Source organism: Microtus oregoni, unplaced genomic scaffold, assembly GCF_018167655.1.
Source record: "Microtus oregoni isolate MIOR12 unplaced genomic scaffold, Mior012 000030F_ref0000283, whole genome shotgun sequence".
NCBI classification, from domain to species: domain Eukaryota; kingdom Metazoa; phylum Chordata; class Mammalia; order Rodentia; family Cricetidae; genus Microtus; species Microtus oregoni.
Window position 1 is genome coordinate 5,161,101 of NW_024543089.1, and position 27,076 is coordinate 5,188,176.

The following is a 27,076-nucleotide window of genomic DNA, read 5'->3' on the forward strand; positions in this document are numbered from 1 at the left end:
TCTCCTTGGCTGTGCTTCCCTAGAGCTTTCTCGACATGGCACGTGACACTCAGTCACCTGCCTGGCCTCCACACTTCTGCCAGCTCATGTGTGTTGATGTATGACCAGCCTTCCACACTTTCACTTTTGTTTGTTAGGAGCTGCATCCTTGTGGATTCACATCCAGAGTCTTCAGCCTTTAAAATAGAGTTTCCCCTAGGACTGCCATTGCCTGCCTTCTGCTCTCTGATGATGCTCGTTCCTGCTCTTCATCATACGGAGCTGTTGGCAGTTTCTGCAGGCCCTGCATGTGTTAACCTTTGTCTGCTGTGCCCTTTGACATGTGTTCCCTTTCCCTGTAGCCTCCCCTTCATTCACTGCTTCCCAGTTTATTATGAGACTGCTCTTCCGTCTTCGTTGCTCAGACCTTGTCTGTCTCATGTACACACACACACAAACACATACATACACACACTATTAATACAACATTTATGACACTGTTTTATACACGCTTTCTTGTCTATATCTGTATAACTCTGACCCTGTTGGTCAGGAGTTGCAAACCTGCTAAATATAGTACCCTCCTCATGCTATATTAGATTTTCTTTCTGTATTGATAAACCTCAAGGCAAACATTACATATGTGAAGCACAAATGATACCTTTATTTGTACTATTTTCAAGATCTTATAGCATTAAAAGTAAAAGTAATTGTGTCCTCAATAAACTTAAGCTGTAGCCTCAATAGTAGCAGGTATAGTGCTTAGCTCTTCCTGCTCAGTTTCTGTTTAGGGCATCCCTGAAAGTCATTATCATTTAATTGCAAAGAGGCACAGACTGAGAACCAATAGGTATGCCCAGATCTATAATTTTGCAAGTCTGTGCATATAGATTAACAATGTTTGATTTATGCATTACACAGTAAGGATGAACAATAACTGATGATAAAATAGAACCATTATGTCAAGTTGCAACAATAAAAGCTATATAAAATGTATAAATTACTTCTCCCAGGAACTTTGCATTAAATATTTTAAGGCCATGGCCTGACCAAGAGTAACTGAAGCCATGTCTAATCGGGGGTTTCTGGGTAATCGGTGTCATATTCCTTTGTGAAAGAACAAAGCATTCATGAAAGCAGCTGTTGTCAGAGATTGAGCCTAAACCTCAATACGTGGCCACACCGAACACGTCGCCCTTGACTCTCTACATTTGCTGGATTGTTTAAGGAGTGCTGGTGTCCAGTGTTCTGACTCAGTTTTTCAGACACTTCTTGAGAAGATGCTTGTCAGGGCAAGAAACTGGGTTTGTTGGCAAAGGAAAAGCAATTGCAATAGAAAAGCGATTTTCACATCTAGAACACGTTCTCCTCAGTTTTCTGTCGACCCAAGGCTTTCATGTTACAGTTGTAATGGACTCATTCATTTTATCTTTAGTACATATACAATTTGAAACACTCCTTTACTCACTGCAAGCCCTCGGAGCCGAAGCACAGTGGAGTGTGAGATTGGTAAACCCTGCAGAGCCCTGCCGTCGCATTTCCCCTTACTTTTCTGGGGATGAGTCAAGCAGACACATCTGTTCCTCCCTGAGAAGCTGGCTGGAGAGCGTAGGTGTGACAGATACTACAGGTGTTTACACTTTACTGTAAAAGGGGGCGCAGGTCCTTATGGTCACTGCCCCTGTAAAACGATGTGGTTTTCATAGAAGCAGGCAGCTTTCCTTTCTCCTTCCCAAGCTCCTCCCAAAGAGAAAGAGATTTCACTAATTTCTTGCATTAAGACAATCCTGGAAGGTTAAGTAACCATTTAGCTCACCATCACCTGCAGCTTTATATTTTTTTCTCCTGTGTGTAGACAGTGGTAGCGGGAACTGGGCACATTTTCTGAAATGCCTGTTTCATAGTGTCTTCTCCAGCTGCCTATATTCAAAACTTTTCTCATGACTGGGACAAAATACCCGAGAACCAGGGCGGGCTGTCACCCTAAAGTTTGCCCTGAAGGACCCACTTCCTAAAGGCTTCACAGCTTCCCCAAACAGCTCTATCACCTTCTGGGAACCAAGCATTCAAATGCATGAGTTTATGGGGGACACTTCGCACTCAGACCGCAGCACCACTTTGAAAAGTCCAAACGCTCACCCCCAGTGCTCACCCCAGTGTGTTCCAGATAGCTTTCCTGATTCCATTTTCCCCTTTACACTCAGCGTCTTGCAATGAGACAGTATGCCCTCTTTTCTTTGGTTCCTTAGTCTTTCTTTGTCTATAGGATGTACGTACCAGCAGAGCAGAGAAATTCTCTGGTTTGTTTCTTGCAGTCTCCCCAGAGAGTGGAGGATACCCTGACACCCAGTATGAACTCCGTTGACCCAACTGGTAGAGATCACGTGTTCCCTACCCTCCAAGGCCTATCCACAGTCACTTTTCCTGACCAATACTGGGGTCTTTAGGAATTTGCTCACTCAGGGTTTTCTGGCACATTTTGTTTTCTCACATCAAGAATTTAAAATGAGTCTAGGACTTTTTATCACCTCAGGTGCGTCTCCTTATCCCTCATGGCTCATAAAGCTGTCCAGACAATACATTTTTTTAATATATGGCTTGTCTTGCTTCTGAGATAGTCTTGGAAAAAAAGTACTTTAGCCTTTTACTGTAATATTCATCCAGATTTAGAAGCCTTGCCAAAATATCATTCTACCATGATTTTTATGATAGTGAACTGTTTTAAAGAAAAGTTCAGTCAAGAGCATACTAAATATGTCAACACATCTCTAAACCCACTTCTCTACGGAACCCTCTGACACCATCTCACCCGCAAAATGAATAGTGAATTTTCAGTACCATCAGGTACCAAGTATATAAATTTGACTCCTCAAACCGTCTTTTATGGTTTATTTTTCTATAATACATCCTACCGAAAATCACTTTTTTTTCCCAAAATTACTTTATTATTTTCTGGTGCTATTTTTGCCTGCGTGTATGCCTGTGCATCACACTCATGCTAGGTGGTGACAGAGGCCAGAGGAGGGTGCTGGATCCCAAGAACTGGAGTTATATATGGTTGTGAGTGTGGGTGCTAGGAATTAAATATGGCCCTCTTGACGAATAGCAATGCCCTTAAATGCTAAGACACCTCTCCTGTCCCGCCAAAGTTATTTCAACTCCCTGGTCTCAGAGCATTTATTTTTTAATATCATGGTACAAGCTACTGAAGAATCTGAGCCTATTTTTCTGTAGGCTTTGGTTTGCCTTCTAATGCTCTAGATATGTTAGTTAAATTGTTTCTGTATGGTAGACAGTCATCTTACCTTGGGTACTAAGATAGCTGAGGAAAGACACAGTTCTTCACCAGTGCTGCTGATGGAATCCTACCCACCTCCATCCCATGAGTAAGAATCTGTGATGGGAAACTAAACCATCGTTTGAGCAACTTAAACAAATCTATGAATTTGGTATCTAATGGTGACCAAACACCTCTCATGTAGTCACATCTCATTCTTTTGGGTGTCCTCGCTAATCATAATCATCACCATGATAGCGATTTGACATGCTCACAGATCCTAACGTCATTGTCTGTCCCTTTGGCTATCAGCCCATGGGCTTCCCTCACTTCTGAGAGATGTAGCTGCCGCTAGCACCCCATTCAATAGCCAGCCTTTCAACTTTCACTCTTGTTCTCCTACTCCACCTAGCCTCCAGAGACATGATTAAGAAAGAGAGGATGTGGGATAAAGTGAACACTCCGCCATTGCTGGTGGGTGGGAGTGCAAACTGGTCCAGCCACTTTGGATATCAGTATGGCAATTTCTCAGAAAATTAATAAACAACCTACTTCAAGACCCAGCAATACCACGTTGGGGTATATAAGCCAAAGGATGCTCAACCGTACCACAAAGACTTGTGCTCAACTACGATCATAGTAACATTATTTGTAATAGCCAGAGCCTGAAAACAACCTAAATGCCCCTTGACCAAAGAATGGATAAAGAAGATGTGGTACATTTACACAGTGGAGTACTACACAGCAGAAAAAAATAATGATGTCTTGAAATTTGAGGGCAAATGGATGGATCTAGAAAACAGCATATTGAGTGAGGTAACCCAGACCAAGAAAGACAAATATAATATGTACTCACTCATAAGTGACTTTTAGACATAAAGTAAAGAAAAACCAGCCTACAATTCACAATCCCAGTGAATTCAGATAACAAAGAGGCACCGACAAGCAAGCCCAACACAAGCAAGCAGAACGATTCACTCAGATTTCTATTTTTTTTCCTTTTCTTTTTTCTTTGCCTATTCTCTCTCGACCTGTTAGTTAATTTAAATGCAGATGTGTCAATCTTACTGATTTTTTTTCAAAGAACCAGTTCTTTGCTTCACTGAGTATTTTTTCTGTTTTATTTTCTCTTTATTGTTTATATTGAGCTATATATTTTTCTCCACTCCCCTCCCTTCTTTCCCACTCCTCTCCCACCCTCTCCCATGATCCCCAGGCTCTCAATTTACTCAGGAGATCTTGTCTTTTTCTACTTCCCATGTAGATTAAATCCATGTATGTCTCTCTTAGGGTCCTACGGTGCTCTCTTCACTCACTGCTCCTCATCTGGCTCTTGGTTTCTTTCCTGAACCTGCAAGACTTCGCTTTTGCGTGCCTGCCTTAACCGTCCCTACCCAACTTGCTCCCATCCTTTCTGTCCTCCACTCAGTATGCAGTAATCTCTTCACCATGCATAGCCATTTCATCAGCAATGTTATTTGCCTTTTACCAAGGAGAAAATACTATGCAGGTACATAAGTAAACAAGACAGTGCAAAGCCCTGCTTTCTTGGAAAAAGCCATGGTTTCTATCTTCCCTTTCTGTTAAACCTCAGTGTCCCTGTGAGCGTTTGTTGTGATCATACTTATTTGCATATTATTTCTGATTGCATAATTAATGCATATCCCTGTCTGAACCCTACTGCTCAGAGGCCTCTGGTTTGTACAAGTCACTTTCTCCTTGGAATCTCTGAAGCTTATGTGATGCGGGTCCCCATTAGTACTGACTGGCTCACCCAGAATACCAGAGTAGGCATCACTAAGTATGCAATGACGACGACGCAATCCAATTTCCATCCAAGCTTGGGGCCAGCGGCTCACACTTAATTGCCTGAGTCATGCAGCTTTGGTGTCTCAGTCTTGATATTTGTCATCTTCTTAAAGTGGAAGCCCTGAAGTCGGGCCTCCAGCTGGGTTTGTGGACCTTCCCCAATAAGGAATACTTTAGCTGCAAATGTCAAAAGTCTTTGGAATCCGTGTAGGGATGAATAGTTTGGAGTCTTTCCGTTGAGCTGTGCTTGCCCAGCGGTGCACCTTTATTAATCTAATGCTGTCAATGCATAGCTGGTCTTCCCGGGTGTGAACAGAAAGTAAGAAGTAAAAGGCACACTAACAAGGACACTTGGGTTACCCTTTCATCTGGAAGTGGCTTCTCCATGAAGTTGAAGCGTGTGCCCTTGCTTCTGGCTGTTGAGAAGTGTGAATGTCGCAAGGCCTTCAAGCAGCCTGTGATGTAGCAATGTGGACTAATGGGCTATTTGGTTTATCCTCTCTTGTCAAGGGAGGAGAAGAGTTAGAATGACCTGGGGTACTTTACACAGTATCTGCTACAGCAGTTTTTATGCCTTTCTCCTGAGAGCATTCACCAGATTTTAAGAAAACTTCTATCTGAAAAATTGATGCTCCTTGCTCGTTACTGTGTGTTACCAAAGCAGCTAGGTACACTAGTTTCCCATATCTACAGGAGGTACAGCCCAAAGAGTTTTATCATCACACAGACCTCACATAATAACTACTAATCTCTGTATATACGGTGTTTATTGCTGTCCTTACATACCTGTGATTAAAGTGGACTGTGTATGCATGTGCAGAAAGAGATAATTAGCAGTCATAAAATGGGATTATAGAAGTAGTATACTAAGAATTACTTAAAGTTTATGATTTTTTTCTGGAATTTTTATTTAAAAGTTTAGATTATATTTGATCGGGTAGCTCATAAGTGAAGCCATGGTATTGTAGAGTAAAATAGGAAACACATTCTATTTCTACAGCATCAAAAGAAGCTTTTTCTGTTCACAGATCTGAATTAATGAAGTAATCAGTATAGAGAACGATTTGTTTGGCTCATTTGGGCTAGCTAGGTGAGGCCATGACAAAAGCAGCTATAGATTGGAATGAGGTGGAAACCATAACCCTGTTTTTTGCTTCTTTTTCTTTTAAGTATATTTATCATGCTGGCTGCTTGGGGTAGGGTATATGTTTGCAAATCTGAAGGCTCTGAAGATTGCAGTTGTGCTACTGATGTTTCTTACCCCAGACCAACCCACAAGTATTTACACTAAGAAAAGTGGCTGTTTCTTTAGGAGAATCCACTTGCAGCCTTTTGCACACTCTGAACAGGGGTGTGCACAAAGGACACACAACACAGTTCGACAGCTTGCTGAATTTAAAAAACTGAACACAACCGGGTAGCTAGCCCCCAAACCGGAACACCCACACTTGCCAGCCATCCTCTCCTGAACACCCAACTGTGCAACTCCGGCTCTTATGTTTGCCTGCTTTGGTTGTTTATATAAATGAACAGGACATGGTGCTTCATGTCAGTAATCCCAGCACTTGGGAGACTGAGACAGAAGGATCGTGATAAGAGCAAGAGCAGTTCAGGCTACAGACTGAAACCTTCTCTCAAACAATATAAATAATAAGTACATAAATAGACTCAGTGTTACCTTTTGTGTTTAGCATCTAATGGCCTTTTGGAATGGGGGTGCTCCTGGCGTTGTCTTCCTTGGCCTGTCCCATGTTGAATATTTCCTGGGGACCACAGAAAGCAAGCTTCCTTTCTTCCATATTTCTTCACATTCGCTGAAAGTAGCAGTGATGATCTCAGATGCTGCTTTCTTTTTTAATAAACTGACTTACCCATTTAGGGAAGTATCTATCCAGAGGAAAAGAAAGCATTTGTTTATCTTGGCTTGTTTTCTTTTGTTACTGTTGCAAAGTTTATTTGTTTGTTGCTTTATTTTCTCTTTACTCCTGACCTGGATGCTGGGAAACTCCCAGAGACCTTTGCACTTTTATCTCCCCCCCACCCCATCCCCACACACATCAGCATGCATAGGTCTAAGCCCTGTCTTTTCAGTCTTGCTCCTCTGGCCTTCTGATCTGTCCCAGCATTCTCACTGCTTTAATAGGGGTTTGACAGTAGATCACATTGTCATAACTATGGAGAACACCATATCTCTCGGCCATTTCCTTTCCCTAGCTCCTGTGATAGGAAGTAAAGACAAAGACCATGAGACAATAAATAAAACGTGTAAAAGGCTTTCATTCATTTACCTTTTATAAGATACTTTAGAGTAGCGCTGGGTTCACAGCAGAATTGGGCAGGATGTACCAAGACATTCAATTACCCTTTACTTCAGGTCTCCAAACCCCCATCAGTATGTCCCAGCAAAGCACATGCTCACCGTGATGTGTGGCCCCCATTATTCTCTCGTGCAGAATAACTTCACAGAGGAAACAAGCCTCTCTCCTGGGGGAGCCTCAGCCCTGCAACTGCTGATCCTTTTGCTGTCTCTGTCCTTTTGTCATGTATGGAATGTCAAAAGCCCATTTCAGAGAATGCAAACGGTAAAATACTTTGCACGACTTTCGTAAGAAGGCACGGAAGCAGGAATGGGAGCTGGCATGCGAATCATGCTACCTAAGGAGACTGACTCCCAAGCATCACACACAATTGTGATCAAGTTCAGCGCTGTCGGATGCCGAGAGCCACCTTTGTGATAGTGTTTATCCACTACCAGAGTACATTCTTGAGTGCTTGAGAACAGTGCATCATCGCCGACTTATTTCCTCCTTGTCATGTCCTTCTCACCTTCTCACTGCATTCAGATACCCTTAGGATGGCCATGAGTCTTAGTTTCCTTCGGTTGAAGGATTTTTCATCCTTAGTGTTTAAAATCCAGAAAAGACATCTGCTATATGTAAGTTGATGGCCTACATAGCTGGGGAACATGTTGTAAATATTCTACCATCTTAGTGACTGATCGTCTTTCTGTGCGTGTTTCTTGCCTGGTTTTCAACAAAATCGCTCAGCTTCACGTTTTCACAGACTTCCCCCTCCTCTTGTTTTCTGTTGCTATGCTTGGCTTTACAAAGTGCCCTTGCCTTTCTTACGTCACAGAACGACTGCCTGGCATTTCTGCTGGTGGCAGGAAAGCATTTGGCCGCCTTTGAGGGCTTTCCTGATAGTCTAAAAGCTACAATTAGAAGTTGTAAGAATGGCACGTTTGGGATTCTTGGAGAAGATGCAGCATCGTTAGAACACAGTTGTGTGTTTCTGTTTTAAATAGTGTCCAAATAGATAATTGAATTCATGGACATCTAAATTTAATTCCAGAAATCAAAGCTATGGTAATAAGAACTGGACCTGAGCTCTCTTAGGGCAAGTAATTTAATTTCTCAGCCGGTTGAACTATTATGCATCTGAGTTCTTTGTTATGATGACAGTAAATTGCACAGACAGATGCAGGGACGGGTGATGGGCATGTAATTCCTTCTTTCTCCCAGCTAGATGCACACCAGAATGCAGATCATTTGAAACCGCTCTCCCTACAACTGAGGCTTCTGCTTGGAGCTTTAAAAACAGCATTTAAGTAATAATGCAGGGTGCAAAGACACTTTAGGGAGTCCAGAGACAGGTTTTCTTCACCCTACCTGACAGCCCAGGACTGACCAGATCCTGACCAATACACTTGAACACTGTTAAAACAGTTGTGGGGCAAGCTGATGGGTATTTCATGGTTTGACGAGAATCCTGGCCTGCTTTTAACTTTTCTCACTGCCTTCACGTTTTAATTACTACCGATGGTGGAGAAGCAAAGAAAACTGGGACTGATTTGGTTGCATAAAGAGGATCCAGACACAGTGAGCTATGTGATGTGCAGGAAGGAGCCGAGCACCCCGGCTCCCTAGGAGAACAACCTTGAGATTAAATGAAAGGATGTGCCCCAGATAAAATCTAGGCCAGCTTTAGGTTTAATTTTGAAATGTGGTCTCAAGTAGTAGATATGTTTACAGAAATTTTTATGCAAGCAATCAAGGTATCAGTTAATTCTCTGCATTTATATCTAAGCAGATGGAGACTTATGCCATCTGATTATCCGTGCCAGTCTCTTATCTTTGTTTTCTCACCTATTTCTTCATGGGCTTAATGAAAATTTGATAATCCATGGTAATTTTCTGCCCTGTCAACATGTTATGCATTAACACTTGACTAAGTTATTCTGCTTAACTATTTCCTCGTCATGTTTTAGCAAAATGCTTCTGAATATATTGTCCTTTCATTATATCCCCCAGAGTTGGGGGAAATTGTCCCCTTGAGAAGCCACACATATTTTTATAGAACTTTTTTAAAGTTCTGCATCCTGTGCCTTTTCCTAAGGGCCTCACATGCATCATTCATTATGCAACCTATACAGGAAAATCCCTGGATCGTAGAGGAATTCATAGTATTCCCTCCATGCTATGGTCTTCACTTTGCATCCCCTTTCCTTTTCAGCAAAATGTCTCTGTGCTATACTGTCAGACACTGAATTTGAAAGTCTTCCAACTTTCTGGAAGCATCCTAAACCACACATGGACCATCCCAGTCTCCAGTTCAGATGGAATCTGATGGTCTATGACACGGGAGCCTCACTCCCCTAGCCTTTAACCGCTGAGCCATCACTGCAACCCCAACACTGTCATTATGCTTCATCATGGCACAGCTAATACAATCTTCCAGATTCCCATTGCTTTTCCCAACTACAAGCTCCTTCTTGCCGGCCGGAATCAACCTCAGGGTGATAATCCCCATGCGCTATGTTTGTCACTAGGGGCATTTCCATGGGTGTGACCACTCTTCCTCCCATCTGTGTGGCGCTCTTACTTGACAAAACTGTGCCCGAGAGCCTCAGTCACAGACATTTATCTTATGTTGGCTTTGTGATCTGATCCAGTGTATCTCTCTCTCCTTCCCCACCAGGCAGTACCCGGTAGGCTTCTCCTTGCCTTTATCTTGCTCTTTAGCCAGGCTTACACTGGCAGCCAGATGCTTTCCACAAGGATTCCTTAACAGCCTTTTAAATTGTGTCCTAGACATGTCGTTTAGCAATTCTGCCTTGCTGCTTCCTACCTACCATTTGTGCATCTCTATATAGATGTCTGCATCCGTATCCTCTCTCCACGAGCTACATTGTAGTAATAGGGGTGGTGGGGCTGTGTTCCCAGCACCCCGGCCGCCTGCTCGGCTAGTTTATGCCCCGAAATAATTACACGGACACTGTATTCTTTTAATCACTGCTTGGCCCATTCTCTTCTAGGCTAATTCTCACATATTAATTTAGCCCATTTCTAATCATCTGTGTGTAGCACCCCAAGGTGCGCTTACCGGGGAGATTCTAGCCTATGTCCATCCTGGGTCGGAGCTTCATCCCGGGAGCAGGGCATGGCGTCTCTCTCAGGCGTCTGCTCCCAAGAGGAGAGCTGTCGCGACTCTGACCTCACTTCCTCTTCCTCCCAGCGTTCTGTTCTGTCTACTCCTCCCACCTATCCTCTAACCAATAAAATGGGCCAAGGCAGTGCCTTTATTAGCCAATGACCTTCCTCCATCACTACATGACTTTGTCTTTCCCATGATGTCATAGAGCTAGAGTCATGGTCATCCTCTTTTTGTAGCCATTAAACTAAGACCTCTGTGCACCTGTGAACGTTTTGTGTACCTCAGCTAGATTCCTACTTAACCTGCTTTCAACCCTCTCTCTCAATCTCTCTCTCTCTCTCTCTCTCTCTCTCTCTCTCTCTCTCTCTCTCTCCTTGTGTGTGTGAGTGTGTGTGTGTGTGGGGGGGGGGGGGTTTCCAATTCTGTGCTCCCTTACAAATGACCAAAGTTCCTTGATTTTTCTTTGCTTTCCTAAACGTCATTTGGCTGAGTATTCCACGGCTCTTTTTATTTGTTCTTCCAGTGAAGATAAAGTGGTAGAAGTAGCAGAGGAGGAGGAAGTGGCTGATGTTGAGGAAGAAGAAGCTGATGATGACGAGGATGTGGAGGATGGGGATGAGGTGGAGGAGGAGGCTGAGGAGCCCTACGAAGAGGCCACAGAGAGAACCACCAGCATCGCCACCACCACCACCACCACCACCGAATCCGTGGAAGAGGTCGTCCGAGGTAATCCTCTATTAGATTTTTTACTTTCAAATGCCCTAGGATAAAAGAAAGCAAACTGGGAGAAAACTGATTTCCATCAACACAACACCCTTCCCTTTTCTACCCCCTGCCCTCATTTCCCTTCCTGGAGTCACAAGGCTTCTTGTACTTGTTTTTTTATTGGTGTTGGTTTGGTTTGGTTTGGTTTAACAATTAGCTCAGCAATCAGTTTAAATGAACACAAATTTTGTTTGCACAGTGTCTCCTATGCCTTCTGTGTGCTGTTTAAGGAATCTTTTAGGCTGTTTTATAAGAGCCCACTTAGCCAGAAATCAATAAAATTGACAAGTACTGAGTCCCTCCCTGGTGGTGGGTGTTCAATGTTCAGCCTTGCTGTGCCTCTTTGACCCCTGAGATTCGACTAGAGTTTGGGTCATGCACTGTGCTGGGCTTATAGACAATTTCAATAAATTTTGTGTGAATTATGCCTTTCATTAGATTTTACTAAGTCTAATTTTTAATATGATTTGATAAGAGTCAGTTTATTTCATGCTGTGAAATTCAACAACCATCCAACAACCAAATGTTATGCCAACTAATGTGTTTTGGGGTTGAGATGTTTAATAACTGTGCATTGGGGTCCCGCCCAAACACAGTAAAAGCTGCCTCTAGAACTAGATTTAATGAATATGGGTTGACTTAATTTCGGTATAATGCAAATGATATTAACTTTCATCCACAAATTCCCTAACAATGTAAGATTTCCTTTCTGTTGGTTAAAAAGTATGATTATAGCTCATTAGAATTTAATATGGGACACTGTCCAACTCAAGTCCACTGATAATTATTATTGCTAGTTGCTTGCTCCTTTTTTCTGCATTTTTAAGAATGCTATTGAGGTCTGATTTATATATCATAAGATGAACTAATTTTTAATATATAACTCAGTGACATTAATACATTTACTCAATTATTTAGTGTCATCATAGTCTAGCCTAAGGACATTTCAGCAGCCCCACGAGATATCTCCTGCCCACTCAAAGAGCTGGTTCTCACTTATAGCCCCAAGCAGCAGCTACTCTACTTTGGTCTCCATGGAGTTTCTCTTTTCTGAATATTCCTTTCTTCTTTTTTTTAATTGTTTTTATTGTGCTGTATATTTTTCTCAGCTCTCCTCCCTTCCTGAGTATTTAATGTCAGCAAGGTTGTATGTGTATAGCATTATGACTGACTTGTGTCACTTAACAGTGTTTTGGGAATTTGTGTTTTTAACTTGGAGCTGTTGTTAAGTGATGATTCTGGATTGAACACTCTGCCTCCACGAATCTAATGACAGCATTCAGTGTTGTATGGGACAGGAACATGCAGGTCCAGGTACATGGCACAACTTGATCATTCCCTACCTAGGGCAGCTTCTTATTTATTTTTGCTTGTGAGAGAATGTGCAGTTAGAGGTGCCCTTGATCTGAATGAACTGCTCTTTCTATGCCCAAGACTTCTTTTCCCACAAAATTTTTCAAATGTCTCTTGCGACCCAGACTGACAGATATGGCCTAATGAATTTCATAGCCCCAATTTTTTCAGCAAGGGAAAGGTAGTTTTTGTTTGGTTGGTTGGTTGGTTGGTTTGGTTTGGTCTGGGCCCCTCCACTTGGGGTTCTTTTCTTGACTGCACATTGCAGTGGCTGTTAATGCTGCCCTGGGACTGAGGTATTAGAGGCAGAGAGTGCTCGTTTGCACCTGCTCTTTTTGTAGGTCTGACAGGAACAGGTGATGAGCACACACAGGCTCACGATGGTCATGAGTGCTAAGATTCAGGAGGAAATCAGAGTCAAGGAAACACAAAATCATCTACTCTATGAGAAATATAAGCATTCAGATTGCTTCAGGCATCAGAACGAGCTTCCAGATTGACCAGCAAAGGTTCTTAAAGCAGATGGCATTTAGACTAGGGCCAGAAGGGTGGGTATGCGGAATGTCTCCTGGTAAATTTTGATACAGGGCACATAGCAGTCAGTAGAAAATATCAAAACCGAAATGATGCTTTGGTGGAAGATGAAGGGCATGTTTGGGAGACAGAACTAGTTGACATCCTGTATAAGAGAATTTGAGAAATTTGGATTGGGACCAAAATGTACATGCATTCAATGACAGATTGGCAAGTAAGGGTGCTGAGAGTAGCGGGATTTGGTGAGATTGTGCTGCTGTGAATCACAGGTAGGCAAGGACTGGTGAGTTCAGGCTCCTATTCTAACCAAGATGAACTATCTTATGATAATGTGATTTTATTATTACCATCAGAGTCTGAAGGCAAAGGTGTAAGTCACAACAATCCCACACCAGTTTGGAATTATGATTAATAGAATGGTTATTTATTTAAAGGGGAAAAAACTTACAGATCACCGTCCCAGACAACAGCCCTCTGCGCAATCAGAAAGGGAGTCTAGTCACCGGAAGCGGAGCAGGAAGTAAGAGAGAGAGGAGAGGGAAGTGGCCGCTTTTTTAAAGGGAGAGAGACCACACCCCAATGGGCTGGTATCTCAGCGGCTATTGGCTGAAGGAGCTGGAGGAGCTCCCGCAACATGAGTCATGTCATTTTCCAGTTTTTCTTTGTCATTTTAAGTGATGTTTCATGTAATATGCAATTTCAGATATTCAAAAAGAACATACAAAGACATGCACACCATGGAATTTTTTTATCCAGAAAGTCAAAGGCAAGTAAGAATTCACAAAGAAATCTCTAGTTTAGATGTTTATAAGACAAATCCAAAGCAAACACTAGCTTTAAAGAGAGGCAGGGACTGAGGAATGGCAGGCGTAGCAGGTAGAGCACTTGCTGCAAAGCTGGGAGGACCTGAGTTCAGATCCTCAGAGGCATATAAAAGTCAGGCATGATTTCAGGAGCTGCAACCCAGAGCTGTGGAGGACAGAGACAGGAGGATTGCTGGGGTTGTTGGGAGATGTTCAGTGAAAGAACCTGTGTCAAGAAAATAAGGCAGAAAGGGTTAAAGCAGGACATCTAACATTCTACCCTGGGCATACAAACGTGCGCGCGCACACACACACACCATCCTATAAATTGGGTTTTTATGTGAATTCGTTTATTCTATGTATGATTTACCAAAGATATAAGTTGAGGCAAATCTTTCTGGGATAGGGGCTTAAAGGAAACAGTCCATGGTGTAGTTTTATCTGTTAATGATGTAGATGTTTTTGGTGGCATAGGTTATTCGCTAATGATGTAGAATTTTTGATGGTGAGACCAAAGGGGACAAACTGTCCATGTACAATCCTAGTATAGAAAGTGACTCTGATTCTTTCCCTACTGGGAACTGCAGCAATAGCACAGCTGACAACACACTTTGTCAAACTCTTCCTACAAAGCCTGCTTCTGTAGCCTGAAAAGAAACACTACAGTGGAAAGATTAGTATGGCAATTTCATTTTCAATGTTAATGTTTCGGCCTTGGAAGGAAATAAATGTGATTTACAGCCATCTCTAGAGAGAAAATCGTGTCATCATCCCCAGCCTCTAACGGCCAACGTGAGTCCTTGCTGTGTTTCCTAAGGGCTAGGTAGGGGTTTGCATTCCCCATCAGCACTTGAGAGGAATAAACAGAGGGCAGAAAATAGAAGCTATTTGTATACGCTCATAAAATTTTCAACCCCATTGTCTCTTCTGCATGACTGATTTCAGAGAGAAGGAATTCTTCAGAGGTGAGCAAGTTACTACAGAGTCCATCTGGCTTTGAAGTTTTGCTAATTAAGAAAATGTTGGATATTAATCTAATGGATCAAGTTGTTACCAGTTAAGTAAAGCAACAGTCTGCTTAGATACTTCTTAGTTTTCAGCTCATAAGCCCAAGATGTCAGGACTTTCTTCACCCCTGAAATGTGGGTTTTGAGGTAACTGCCATAACCTTCGATTTAACCTACCCAGTTTTGCCTGTCCAGAGAAACTTTATAGTTTACCTTATGTTTATTTATCTAGCTAATATTCTTTGTGCCTCTGCTGTCAGCTATAGTCTTTGCCCTGTAGAAAGCACAGCAGGGCTAGCACAGACCTGCTTCCGCCTGCTGGCAGGCAGTGCCGGAGCCAGGTTGGAGTTCTTCATTGCAGATATAAGTTTTCTGGTTCGCCATTGCTTTTGCCTTTTAAGGCTTGAATCCTGCCCTTAAAGCCTTATACCCATGGTATGCTGCAGAAGAGTTACATTCCCGCTCCAGGTCAAGACAATTAAAGCCTTAGGAAAATTTTAAAAATATGTAAGTCATATAACCGGGATGTGACGAAGCCAGAAATTTGGGCCTCATGAGGTAGGCTATTTTAGTTTGATTGAGTCCAAGTGATATTTTTACTTTTCTTTCTAAATGAATCGTATTCTATTTAAGTTGCAACCTTCATAAATGCTTGTTGTTTTGGTGGGTTTTTTTTTTTTTTGCTATGGAAATGGATGCATCTTTTATTTCCACTCCAAACATTTCTGAAATTTTTTTTTATCTTTAAGTTAAATGATAACAATGACCAGAGGTCAGCTAATAACAGATGATTAAGAATACTATATCTGAGGGACCACAAATAATGTTACCTATTTTTTAAGCAGAGTTTTTTCTGCTTAAACAGAAACACTCAGCCCCATTTATTTAAATATTGTCTTTGGCTGCGTTTATGCTATAAAAGCGGAGACTAGGAGTTGGATATTGTCTGGAAAGACCAAGACATGTATTGTCTGGCCTTTTCAGAAACTGTTTCTTAGCGTTTGATATTGTCCATTTAAACAATTCTCTAAGTCCTTTATTTTCCAGATACTACTTACTAATATAAAGTTGATTTAGTACTCGGTGTGTGTGTGTGCATGCGTGCGTGCGTGCACACGTGCGCATGTAGGTCCATATTCATGTTCACACACATGCAGATATCGATAGAAGCAACTCAAGTGTTGTTCCTCAGGTCCCTAACATTTTTCTTTTTGCTGCCTTTTGGTGGGAGGCAGGATCTTTCTCTGGCCTTGAACTCATCAAACAGAGTAGACTAAATGGCCAATACATCCCAGGGACCCACCTGTCTCCCTGGGGTTGGGATTGTGAACAGTACCACCTTGCCTGGCTTTTTTTAAATATGAGTTTTGAACTCAGGTCATGTTTACATAGCAAACCATTTATAGACTGAGCAATCACCACAGTCCCAACTATAGTGTTTATAGGAGACAATCATTTTATAGCCTTGGGCCAGTTGAATAACCTGCTTTTTACCTGTCTGATGTAAGTACTGAAGCTACCTTGCACGTTCACTCTGAGAATGACCTTACGTGATCTAGGCTAAGTGCTTAACATAGTACCTTAGGAGGACTCCCTCTGTGTTGTCCAAGTACGGTTGCTCAGATTTGAGTCCTACTCAGCCCTACAGCCTGTGAACTGCAAACCCGACATGAAGCAAGTAGTCTTTAATTCTCAGTGTGTCTCTCCATAAAGTTGGGGTTAATAATACCTGTCTAATATTTAGCTACTTTGTAAGACGTGAGTGAGGAAATCCCTGAGAAGCACTGAGCACAGTTCCTGGTAGACAGTAGGTCTGGTCACTGTGGTTGCAGTCCTGATTCCAACTCCTTAATCTATTCGGAACATTAGACAGCTAATGTTTACTGCCAGTTAGAAGTGTTAAAGGTAAACCAACAGATTGACGCTTTGATTACGGCGTGATACATCTATGAGCTGTTGGTTCAACAGAGCTGGTGTTTATAGACTGCATTCTGTTACCATTAAAATACGCATGAACTCGGTTTCTTGCTTAAAATAGTTTCTTTGTGTGAATACATTCCACATATCAAAACATTTGCAATTAAATTTTATATCTCGCAGAAAACTGAACAAGATGGTACTGAATGTTACCACATTTCAAGATAAGAATTTTTATTCCTTTCAGACATTTTATGCCTCATGGAAGGAAAGGAAATTCTTTAGTATGGGGACAGAGAGAGACACAGATACAGGTGACGTTTTAAACACTTGTGTTTGTGAAACCAAAACCTGCCATCTGAGCACTGGCTAATTTACATTAGCTGACTGACCTCATGAACTGTTTCTGATCTTCTGATAGCATTCACTAAGGAGCACCATTGATTGACTAGAATACATCCCCCAATACTGATGAGGCACCTCTACAGCAACACATATTCAGAGGGACATCTCACAGCAATCCTGGGTGCAACATTGCTCACTAGGGGCACAGGGATATGAGCAACGGTAGCTCGGGTCCTTCCATCCAGACCTGCAGTGTTTAAGAGTGAATCTGTTCACCCTGTGTGGAAAAGGACATCGGCAGCCTGGAGGAAAGAAAATGCCTGGGAGTTTTCACCCAAGGCCCAGTGAAGGCGTGATTATAAAGAGAGAGGAATTGACCAGCTGATAGACGTTGTATCTAACAAGCATGTTTGTAAGCTTGTCTCTCCCATCTCCACTGTTACCTCTCTGTAAAAGCATGGCATGAGGAAGCCTGGAACTCACTAGTGGAATTCTTACTTTGCTCATGGTCATGTTCACAGCAAGCCAAGTTTACTGTTTCCCCAGAGTCTGTAAAAACCTAATATGACAGACAACACTCCGAGGTGTGCTTGGGAATAGGAAAAAGGACAGCAATGCCTCCTTTGGGAGCAAGGCATGGGCTTTTACATCTCTGCTTCAACTAAGGCAAAGAGAACGCACTCACATATGGAGGCCAAAGTGCAGCATCCCTTTAATGTTGGGAGAACTAGCGTCAGCACTGACCATATACGTGACAGGTGGCAGCATGTTATATTGTGCCCTGTTACATAGCAGTCATTGATTCTGACACACTCTGTACATGCTTTGTTGTGTGATGCGTGTAAGTGTTCCGTGTAGCTTAACTGTCCTAATCGGGAAACCCCACTGCAGCAATGAAGGTTCTTTAAAAGGTTGTGAAGTAGAGGCTTACAGAGACAGAGAAATAGTATATACATATGTACTGGTTTGTTTTTAATAAGAACTTCATTGTCATCTAATTTTCTATCCTCAAAGTTCATAATTCACAAAGTTTAATAAATTCACAAAGATGAAAATGTTGTGCATTCAGGATCAAAAACACTGATGACAATTTATGCTAGAGAGGATGTGGGGTAAGGGAAACACCCCTCCATTGCTGGTGGGAGTGCAAACTTGTATAGATGCTTTGGACATCAGTATGGGGATTTCTTAGAAAATTAGGCAGCAATCTACCCCAATACCACTTTGGGGTATATGCCCAAAGGATGCTCAATCGTTCCACAGGACATGTGCTCAGCTGTGTTCGTAGCAGCATTATTTGTCATAGCCAGAACCTGGAAATAACTTAAATTTCCCTCGGCCAAAGAATAGATAAGGAAAATGTGGTACATTTGTACAATGGAGTTCTACTCAACGATAAAAAGTAATGACATCTTGAAATCTGTAGGCAAATGGATGGAGCTAGAAAACAACATATTGAGTGAGGCAACCCAGACCCAGAAAGACAAATATAATATGTACTCACTCATAAGTGGCTTTTAGACATAGAGCAAAGAAAAACGAGCCTAAAACTCACAACCCTGGAGAACCTAGACAACAAATGGGTCCTAAGAGAGACATACATGGATCTAATCTTCATGGGAAGCAGAAAATGACAAGATGTCGTGAGATTGGGAGCATGGGGGTCACAGGAGAGGGGAGGGAAAAAATATATAGCTCAATAAAAACAATTTTTTAAAAAAAGAAAATGTTGTGCCTTAAACACAATTATAAATCTACTTAACATCTGGTAATTTTTTAAAAATCAGTTTCTTAATACAGTGCAACAAATTTGAAAGCAGTTAACAAAATTATGTATATATTTCTCCTTTTCAGTTCATTAATAAGTGCAAGAGTATATTGGCTCAGGTAACAAAGCTATGTTTTTTAATGGAAATATTTAGTTCCCTTAATAACAACTGTCCAGAACTCCAAAAATACAGGGTAGATTGCAGACTAAATGCCTGCTTCTGTTGGCCTTGATCCACCTTGCCCTTCTGAAGGGTCTTCTGTGCCTGTTAGGCACCAGCATAGCTTGTCTGTCCTGTTGTGATTCTCTTAGGAGATGAGATGAGTGAGAATTCCAGAAGGGATGAAGTTGAGTAAGTCTCTGTTTCACATGTTCACAAGTTCCCAGACAGCAACCTGCATGTTAGAAAAATTCAGACTTGTGATGTAAAATGAGTGAGGAAATGGGTCTCGGGCAGAGGAGACATGACAGGTAGAATGTGATAATCTTGTAATGGTAAAACTGTAACCTCATAAGAACCGGTTGGTTTTCTTCTACTTGTGTCTTGTTGAATAACTTTTGAGATGGAATGGGAAAAAGGAACGTTTTGAGTTCCTTTAAAATATTTTGTTTACTTTTATGTACATGTATGTTACCTGCATGCATGTCTATACACCACATGGGTAGAGGACAGAAGAGGATGGATGGAACTGGAGTGTAGACAGTTGTGAGCAGCCATGCCGATGCTGGGAACCAAACCTGGGTCCTCCTTCTTTCTGCAAGAGCAGCAAGTGCCTTTCACTGCTGAGCCTCTCCAGCCCCTTACTTTGAGGTCTTGATGTTTCATGATGTCAAGCCAAGGGAGGTCTCACTGGCCATTTTTCATGCTTCCTTTCTTTCTGGAAATTTCCTAACCTTTGCTACCCAGGATGTCAAAGATATTGGTGGCTGCTTCACAATAGCCTTGATGGGCTAAATGACTCATCTGCCACACAAAACTCGCTGTTTGGTTCAGGGGACTCTTTGCTCTGGAGGACGGTTCTGTGCATCATAGGATGTTTAGCAGCGCCTCTGTCTTCTTCCCGTGTGATGCTTAGGACTCTCCCCCCTTACCAACACTGTGCACATGCACAAGAACATGAGAGTGTGCATGTGTGCATGCATGCACACACACACACACACACACACACAGTAATTAGTTGATTTCTAAAAGTTTAATTACGTGATTACTAAAATGAGCCGTTCTCCATCTCATCCGGATGTCATCTCTTAGTTCAGTGTTTTGCACATGGTAGGTTGCCAGTGAACATATTTTATAGCATAAAAATAAGCAAGAGACATCATAAATATGACTAAGTCACTCTTTAACAGTAAGATAAAATAAATATTAGATAAGATGTATAATTCCGTCCAGTAACATAATGAGGGACAGGAAACTATAAGAAGCATTAACTTAAAATATGGCATACACTCTGTGAGCATGGTGTGTGTGTACTTGGGGAGGGGGGGTTGTGGGTATGGGTGTGTGCTGAAACAGAGCCTCATTGTTTGGCCTTAAACTTGATCTCTCCGTGTCTCAGTTCCATGTGCTAGAATTACTGGCCTGTCCCATGCCTGCTATTGATACATGCTACCACGTAGACTGTGAAGTGTGGAGGAAACTCTTCGTGGTTTCAGTGTTTCCTCTTCCACAAGAATCCATTGCCCTTAATATACTGTGGTAAAAAGCCAGCCTTGCTTATCGTCTAGACTTTAACTGGGAATGATTCTGTTCTCAGCTTGAGCCTGCGGGTTCTCTTCTGGTGTTGGAGCCCTTGGCAAGAAGCCAGCTACTGTGGAGAGGTGGCCATGCCCTGTCTTCCTCAGACAGTGTCCTATTTCCAGACCCCAACTCACTGGAAACATTCTTTTGTTCTCAAGGGCATTGGTGCCATCTAGAATTTCTTCCCAGAAAAGTGCTGGGGGGGGGGGGGATATGTTCTAAATTTAGTTTAGTTATTATTTGATTTTTATTGGTTTTCATCATTATTTTCAAAATAAAAATAAAAACTTTGATGAGTTATGGGAAGATGGTCCCTAGAATTCACATTTTGGAGAAGCGACATTTTCATAGATTTAAATATAAGAGAATTGTTTTCTCAATATTTGCTTTAAGGCAGAAGTGTTGACTTTATTTTGATGTTGCTTAAAAACAACTGATTGCTTAGAGTGGGATATGTTGATAATTAGTTAAAATAGTTTGTCCATATTTCTATATTTTCTTAATTCTAAAAATCTAATGTATGTTTTATCTTTCATTTTCACATATGTGAATTTCTTTTAATAAACCAACCTTTTTAAAATTTGTACCAAATCCTCCACTCTGATGCTTTTAGGATGTGACAGTACATTGTATCATTAATATAACACATGCAGATACATTTAAATAAGTTAACTGGGCATGGTGGCTCATACCTGTAATCTTGATATTTGGGAGGCTGAGACAGGAGGATCATGGGGTTTCATGCCGACCTAAGCTATATGGTGAGACCCTGCCTCTCAGAACACAGGCAAGAAAACCACACCCTCACACATTCACCTCATGGCCGCATGGTGCTTATCAAACCTTGCTGTTCACCTGAGTCACCTCTGGCTGTCCTGGAACCTACCCATCTGGGGAGGGGCATGGCTGGTCATGGATCTTGCACTGAAGAAGCCCTGGCACCATTTTTTCTGCCTGCTGTGCTTTGAGGATTTTGGTACGGAGGCCATAAATAAGGGACTAACAGGGAAGGATTTCCTTGTCTACTGACTTTCCATTTGTGCTCTGTTTTTTTTTTTTTTCTCTGTGTGGCACAGTCAATCCTTACTAGACTGTGAAAGGTGATTATTACAGGATTGGGGAATTTGGGGAATCATAACCAGTGCAGCTTGACATACCAGTGATGGGATATTTTTACAAAGGAAATAACCAAATGATATGATTTAGTTTTTTACAGACAAACAATTTTTTAGCAAGTCCCTCATTCAAATTCTCCACAACACAAAGCATACCTCATTCTTACCTTGTTCTAACTTTGAGTTTGTTGATACCGTGCTGCATGTCAAGCAGGAAACGGAAACCAAGGTTGCGGAAACGCCATAGTGGTGTGCATTGCTCTCAGTGCTCCCTCACAGAGCCAGCTAAGGAGCGCTGTCTAGAGGTCATTTTCCATGCCCATCTCCTTCAGGTGACGCTTTATAAGAAACCTTCCCGCACAGGAAGGTGTGGGTCGGGTCAGGTATAATTACAATGACAGAAAGCTGAGCATTTAAGTACAAAGCAGAACCAATTAAGGATACCTGCTACATTGGTTCTCAACCTGTGGGTCGTGACTGCTCTGGGGAACCAGCAACCCTTTCATAGGCCTAATGCCCTCAGAAAACACGGAGATGTAAATTACTGATAATTTAATTCATAACAGTAGCAAAATTACAGTTACAAAGAGCAACGAAAACAGTCTTAATTGTTGGGTGTCACCACAGCATGAGGAACTGTGTTGAAGGATGGCCACATTAGGAAGGTTGAGAACCACTGCCCTAGAGACTTCTGTCACAGATCAGCACCCATCTTCCTCCTGAGTCTGTGGCTTCAGTAAGGTTCACAGCTGTCTTGTTGATATTTCCCCCTGTATTTGGAGCATGAGACTTGGCATAAAGCTTCAGCTCCAGCTTACTGTCCTAATTTGCATGATTATATTTAGTACAATATGATTACTAGATAATAAATATTTGATCATTTATTTCCTAATAGAGTAATCGTCTTGTTTTTATGACTACTTGTTAAAACAGCACATGATGAATGAAATTTCTCTTAGAAGTATGTGATTTTAGCGTTGGAAAAGAATGTTGTTGTGTTTTGTTTTGTTTTTGTTTCTCTGTTCTTGTTGCTTGTAGCTTAGTACTTGCTGTATAGACTAGACTACCCTTCAGTTTATCAATATCTTCCTGCATCTGTCTTCCAGAAACTGTGATTGACAGATGTGCACCACCATACTGGATCATGGCTATTTTAAATGTCACTAAAGCTAGCCTTTTCTGTTATTGATGGATTGAATGTAGATCGCAAAATGAAATTTATTTGTAATATTGAAGATCAACACACTTAGTGCTGCTGATTTAAATGTCTTTGCCTTTATTTTCATTGTATTTCCCTGTGAAATGAGACATGTATTTAGAGAAGTAGAAACATGAACGACGGTGCTAAGCATGGTGACACAGATCTATAATCTCAGCCCTCAACAGGAAGAAGACAGGTCCACAACAGAGCTACCAGGGCTACCTAGGGAGAGCCTGCCTCTTGACAGGAATTTGTCGAGATTGCTGGGGGAGACAAAGCGAAAGATAGAAAACCCATTCTGAAAATACTTATTCTAACTGAAAATGATGTTAAAGACCTAGAAGCAGAGAACACTGATGACCGCTCTTCCCAACTCCCACATGTGGGCATGCCATCCAGAAGCTGCGGTCACTTACTTGATAAGCATCTCCTCCAACTAATTTTCCTTTTATTATGTAGAGTTCCAGTCTGATTTGGGGATGCTAGAGCCAAATGATGAGGTTGTGTCATGAAGATGCCAGCTAGTTTTTGTCCTCTGCCAAAATTCCATACAGAAACCATTTCAGACAGACTTGGGGGCTAGGGGCTTTCAGAGCACCGAATGGGGCCTCTCACATGATGTGACGCTGACTGGATGCTTCTGGAATCAGGTGCATCCTTGTGAAACTGTAGGAAGATCAGCATCACTTTAGATGCTTGTTTAGATGCTTGTATTCCCCCCACACACACCCCCAATAGAGTCATGTCTGAAGTTCTCTAGAGGCTTGCCTGCTCATTAGAGGGCTTTGTCCTTAGTTGATTACGGTGTGATGATTGACACAGGAGGTCTGGATGTGAGCGGGGCGTCTTCTGGGTTACAATGTCCAGATGCATACTATCTCCAACAACCAACTGAGCAGGACATAGAGTAATAGTAATTGAAGGTAGGTAAAGTAAGGATTTAAAAGCTAGTCTTCATGAGGTAGGAGTCGACTCAAGGGCATACTCGCCTCCAGGTCTCTGGGAGTTTTTTTAATAGAAAAAAAAAGCAGAGTTTCCCTTTGGCTGCTATAGATGATTTGTTTTGTTTTCTGTTTGTTTGAAGAACGTTGTGTAATCTTGGAGTGTTCCAGGGTAATACAAGGATGGTCTTTTTTGGTAGCTGGGACCCAGAGATTATCTTCTTAGGACTCACTGGCTTCCTCATGCTGACCATTTCTAACCTAGAGGCTATGGGTTTTACACTTCTTTATCTTTTAGAACGGTATTTTCTCTTTGGGCAAGTTAGTAAAACCAAGTGTAAACAAGATATATGTATATGAATGGTCAGCTAGCAAGGCTGGGGAGCAACCCCCAAAAGAAATGGGGCTATTGTTCTACTTCTAGCAAAAGCAGATAATATGAAATGTCTATAGAATTCTAACTTCTAATTGTGGTCAGCTTTTTTTTTTTAAATTTATTTATTTATTAAGAATTTCTGCCTCCTCCCCGCAACCGCTTCCCATTTCCCTCCCCCTCCCCCAATCAAGTCCCCCTCCCTCATCTGCTCGAAGAGCAATCAGGGTTCCCTGACCTGTGGGAAGCCCAAGGACCGCCCACCTCTATCCAGGTCTCGTAATGTGAGCATCCAAACTGCCTAGGCTCCCCCAAAGCCAGTACGTGCAGTAGGATCAAAAACCAACTGCTATTGTTCTTGAAAATGCACCAGAATGGATTACTGTATTTTAAGTCAATGGGGATTGTGGAACTGATTTGGGGGACAGTGGCAAGACAGGTAAGGTGTGTTTTAATGTAACAATGTGCGGTATATGTTGATATATTTGAATATGTTTGCTGTGTTACTGTTTAGAGCACTACTGGCTAAGGATAATATAAAAATACACAAAGAAAAATTTTCTTAGAATTACCATGATTGACTGACTATCATTCACTATCGCAAATGTTACTTAATGTTTTCAGGTTTAATCAGTGGGCAGACTGGAAACATTAAAAATAGTTGTAATTAATTATACTTGAGTCTAGATGAGCATTTACTGAGGAAACTAGTGAGAACGTAAGCTTTGCCATCACAGCCCAAACAATCCTTTCATCTCAAAGTTGACTCGAAGTGATTTTTTTCAACAATTTTTTTTATGTGCAGATACCTTTTATCTTTAAATCCAAGAAAAAGATCCTTTCACTTCTAGCCAAAACAATTCTCTAGCTGCTATTACATCCTACACATTAAGCCATCCGAGAATATCTTGTTTTGTGTGAGAGGTGGCTCTGAAGAGTCTGGGTAGGTGATTAAATTCCTCTGTGAAGACTTAGTAGGTGCTGCCAACGATTAGCCCAGGTTACCACTGGGCAGGTCAGTGCTTCACATGAGTAAGTATGTACGTGAACAGCCAGAAGGTGCCATTTCTTGCTAAATGTGGTTCCCCACATCTCCTCTGATTAGAGGTGTGCTCTGAACAAGCCGAGACCGGGCCATGCCGTGCAATGATCTCCCGCTGGTACTTTGATGTCACTGAAGGGAAGTGCGCCCCATTCTTTTACGGCGGATGTGGCGGCAACAGGAACAACTTTGACACGGAAGAGTACTGCATGGCGGTGTGTGGCAGCGTCTGTAAGTGGACCCTTCCTCCAGCCTGGCCACTTTGCGTCTTTCTCGCCACTGGCTCTGCTCTTTCTACCAGATTGATTTCCCCCCCTTTTTCTTGGGAATGGGCCTGTCGCTACCACTAACCACATTCCTGTCAACTTCTCTAATGACGGGAAGTCTCCACGTATGTTCAGTCACGAGCGCATCTCTCCATCTATTTCTAATAAAGCATGGCCTTGGATGTATTCTTTTATAGTTGTGGCAGATTATTCTTGCAACCCATGGGGACGTCCGACCGCTTCTCTTTCCAAAAGGGCCAGAGTGGCTTTTGTCTTCCTCAGTCCTTCCTGCAAATTCATACTGTATATCTGTCTAGATGTCTGTCTATCTACCTATGTGTTCATGTTTCTGCATGTGCACATGTGCGAATTGTCTCTCACTGGAAGCTGGCTTATGAAGCTTCGACTGCCTTAACAAGATTGCCATTGTGAATTCCTTTGTTATTTCATGACATGTTTTGTTTTGTTTTTTTATTTTGTTAAAGAAATTTGACTGAATTGAACTCATATTTGACTGAATTGAACTCATGCAGTCTTAGGTGCTGTCTTAGGGTTTTATTGCTGTGAAGAAACACTTATAAAGGAAAACATTTGATTGGGACTGGCTTATAGTTCAGAGGTTCAGGCCATCGTCATCACAGCACAAAGGCAGACATGGTGCTGGAGAGGAGCTAAGAGCTCTACATTCGGAGGCAGCACGAAGAGGCTGACTTGAGCATCTGAAACCTCAAAGCCCACCCCCTCGTGACACACTTCCTCCAACAAAGCCACACCTTCTAATAGTGCCAATCCCTATGGGTCTGTGGGGGACATTTTCATTCAAACTGACACAGACTCCCATGTTGTTCCCAGAACCCAGAACACATATATTTGTCAACTTTTTTTTTTTTAATCTCTCCCCGCCACCTTAGAAATAGGTAGAAAAGGGCCAAGGATATGGATCAGTTAGTAAAAGTGCATGTCGTGCAAGTATGGAGGACCTGAATTCAAGTCCCCAGAATGCACTTAACCCAAATACATAACCTGTGCCTCCATAATGTTAGTATTCCTAAAGAAAGATGGGAGGCAGAAACAGGAGAATGACCTGAATCCTAGGACCGGCTAGCCTGGGCTACACAGTTGAAATGGACGGGCTGAAACTAGGTGGAAAGTGTTTGCTGGCCCTGAGTGTGACCTTCGGCTGCCACATGGGATCCAGGGCATGCAGGCCCACACACGAATGCACATGTGCATACAAAAGGATAATGCTAGCCGCTTTCAATGGCATGAGGCTGAGGGAAGCAAGCTGCAGGTCTCTCTGGAGCATCTACCTTTCTTTACTGTGGGGAACAAGTATATGGAGTCATGATGATGTCGGTGCAAGATAAAATACTTCCCCAGAGGGCTGGTCCTTAAGAAGTCATGTGT

The 27,076-nt window shown here is 42.1% G+C and overlaps 1 protein-coding gene across 6 annotated transcripts in view; it reads left to right on the top strand.

Moving 5' to 3' along the window:
- Window positions 1-27,076, top strand: part of LOC121465348 (amyloid beta precursor protein) — a 225,375-nt gene that overhangs the window by 109,502 nt on the left and 88,797 nt on the right. For 4 of the 6 annotated variants that reach the window (XM_041678578.1, XM_041678580.1, XM_041678577.1 and 1 more), the window contains exons 6-7: window positions 11,022-11,224; window positions 25,467-25,634. In XM_041678578.1, coding sequence (XP_041534512.1) covers window positions 11,022-11,224; window positions 25,467-25,634 — 371 coding nt within the window. The remainder of the gene's footprint in view (window positions 1-11,021; window positions 11,225-25,466; window positions 25,635-27,076) is intronic. The other 2 variants (XM_041678582.1, XM_041678581.1) reach the window with 1 other exon arrangement.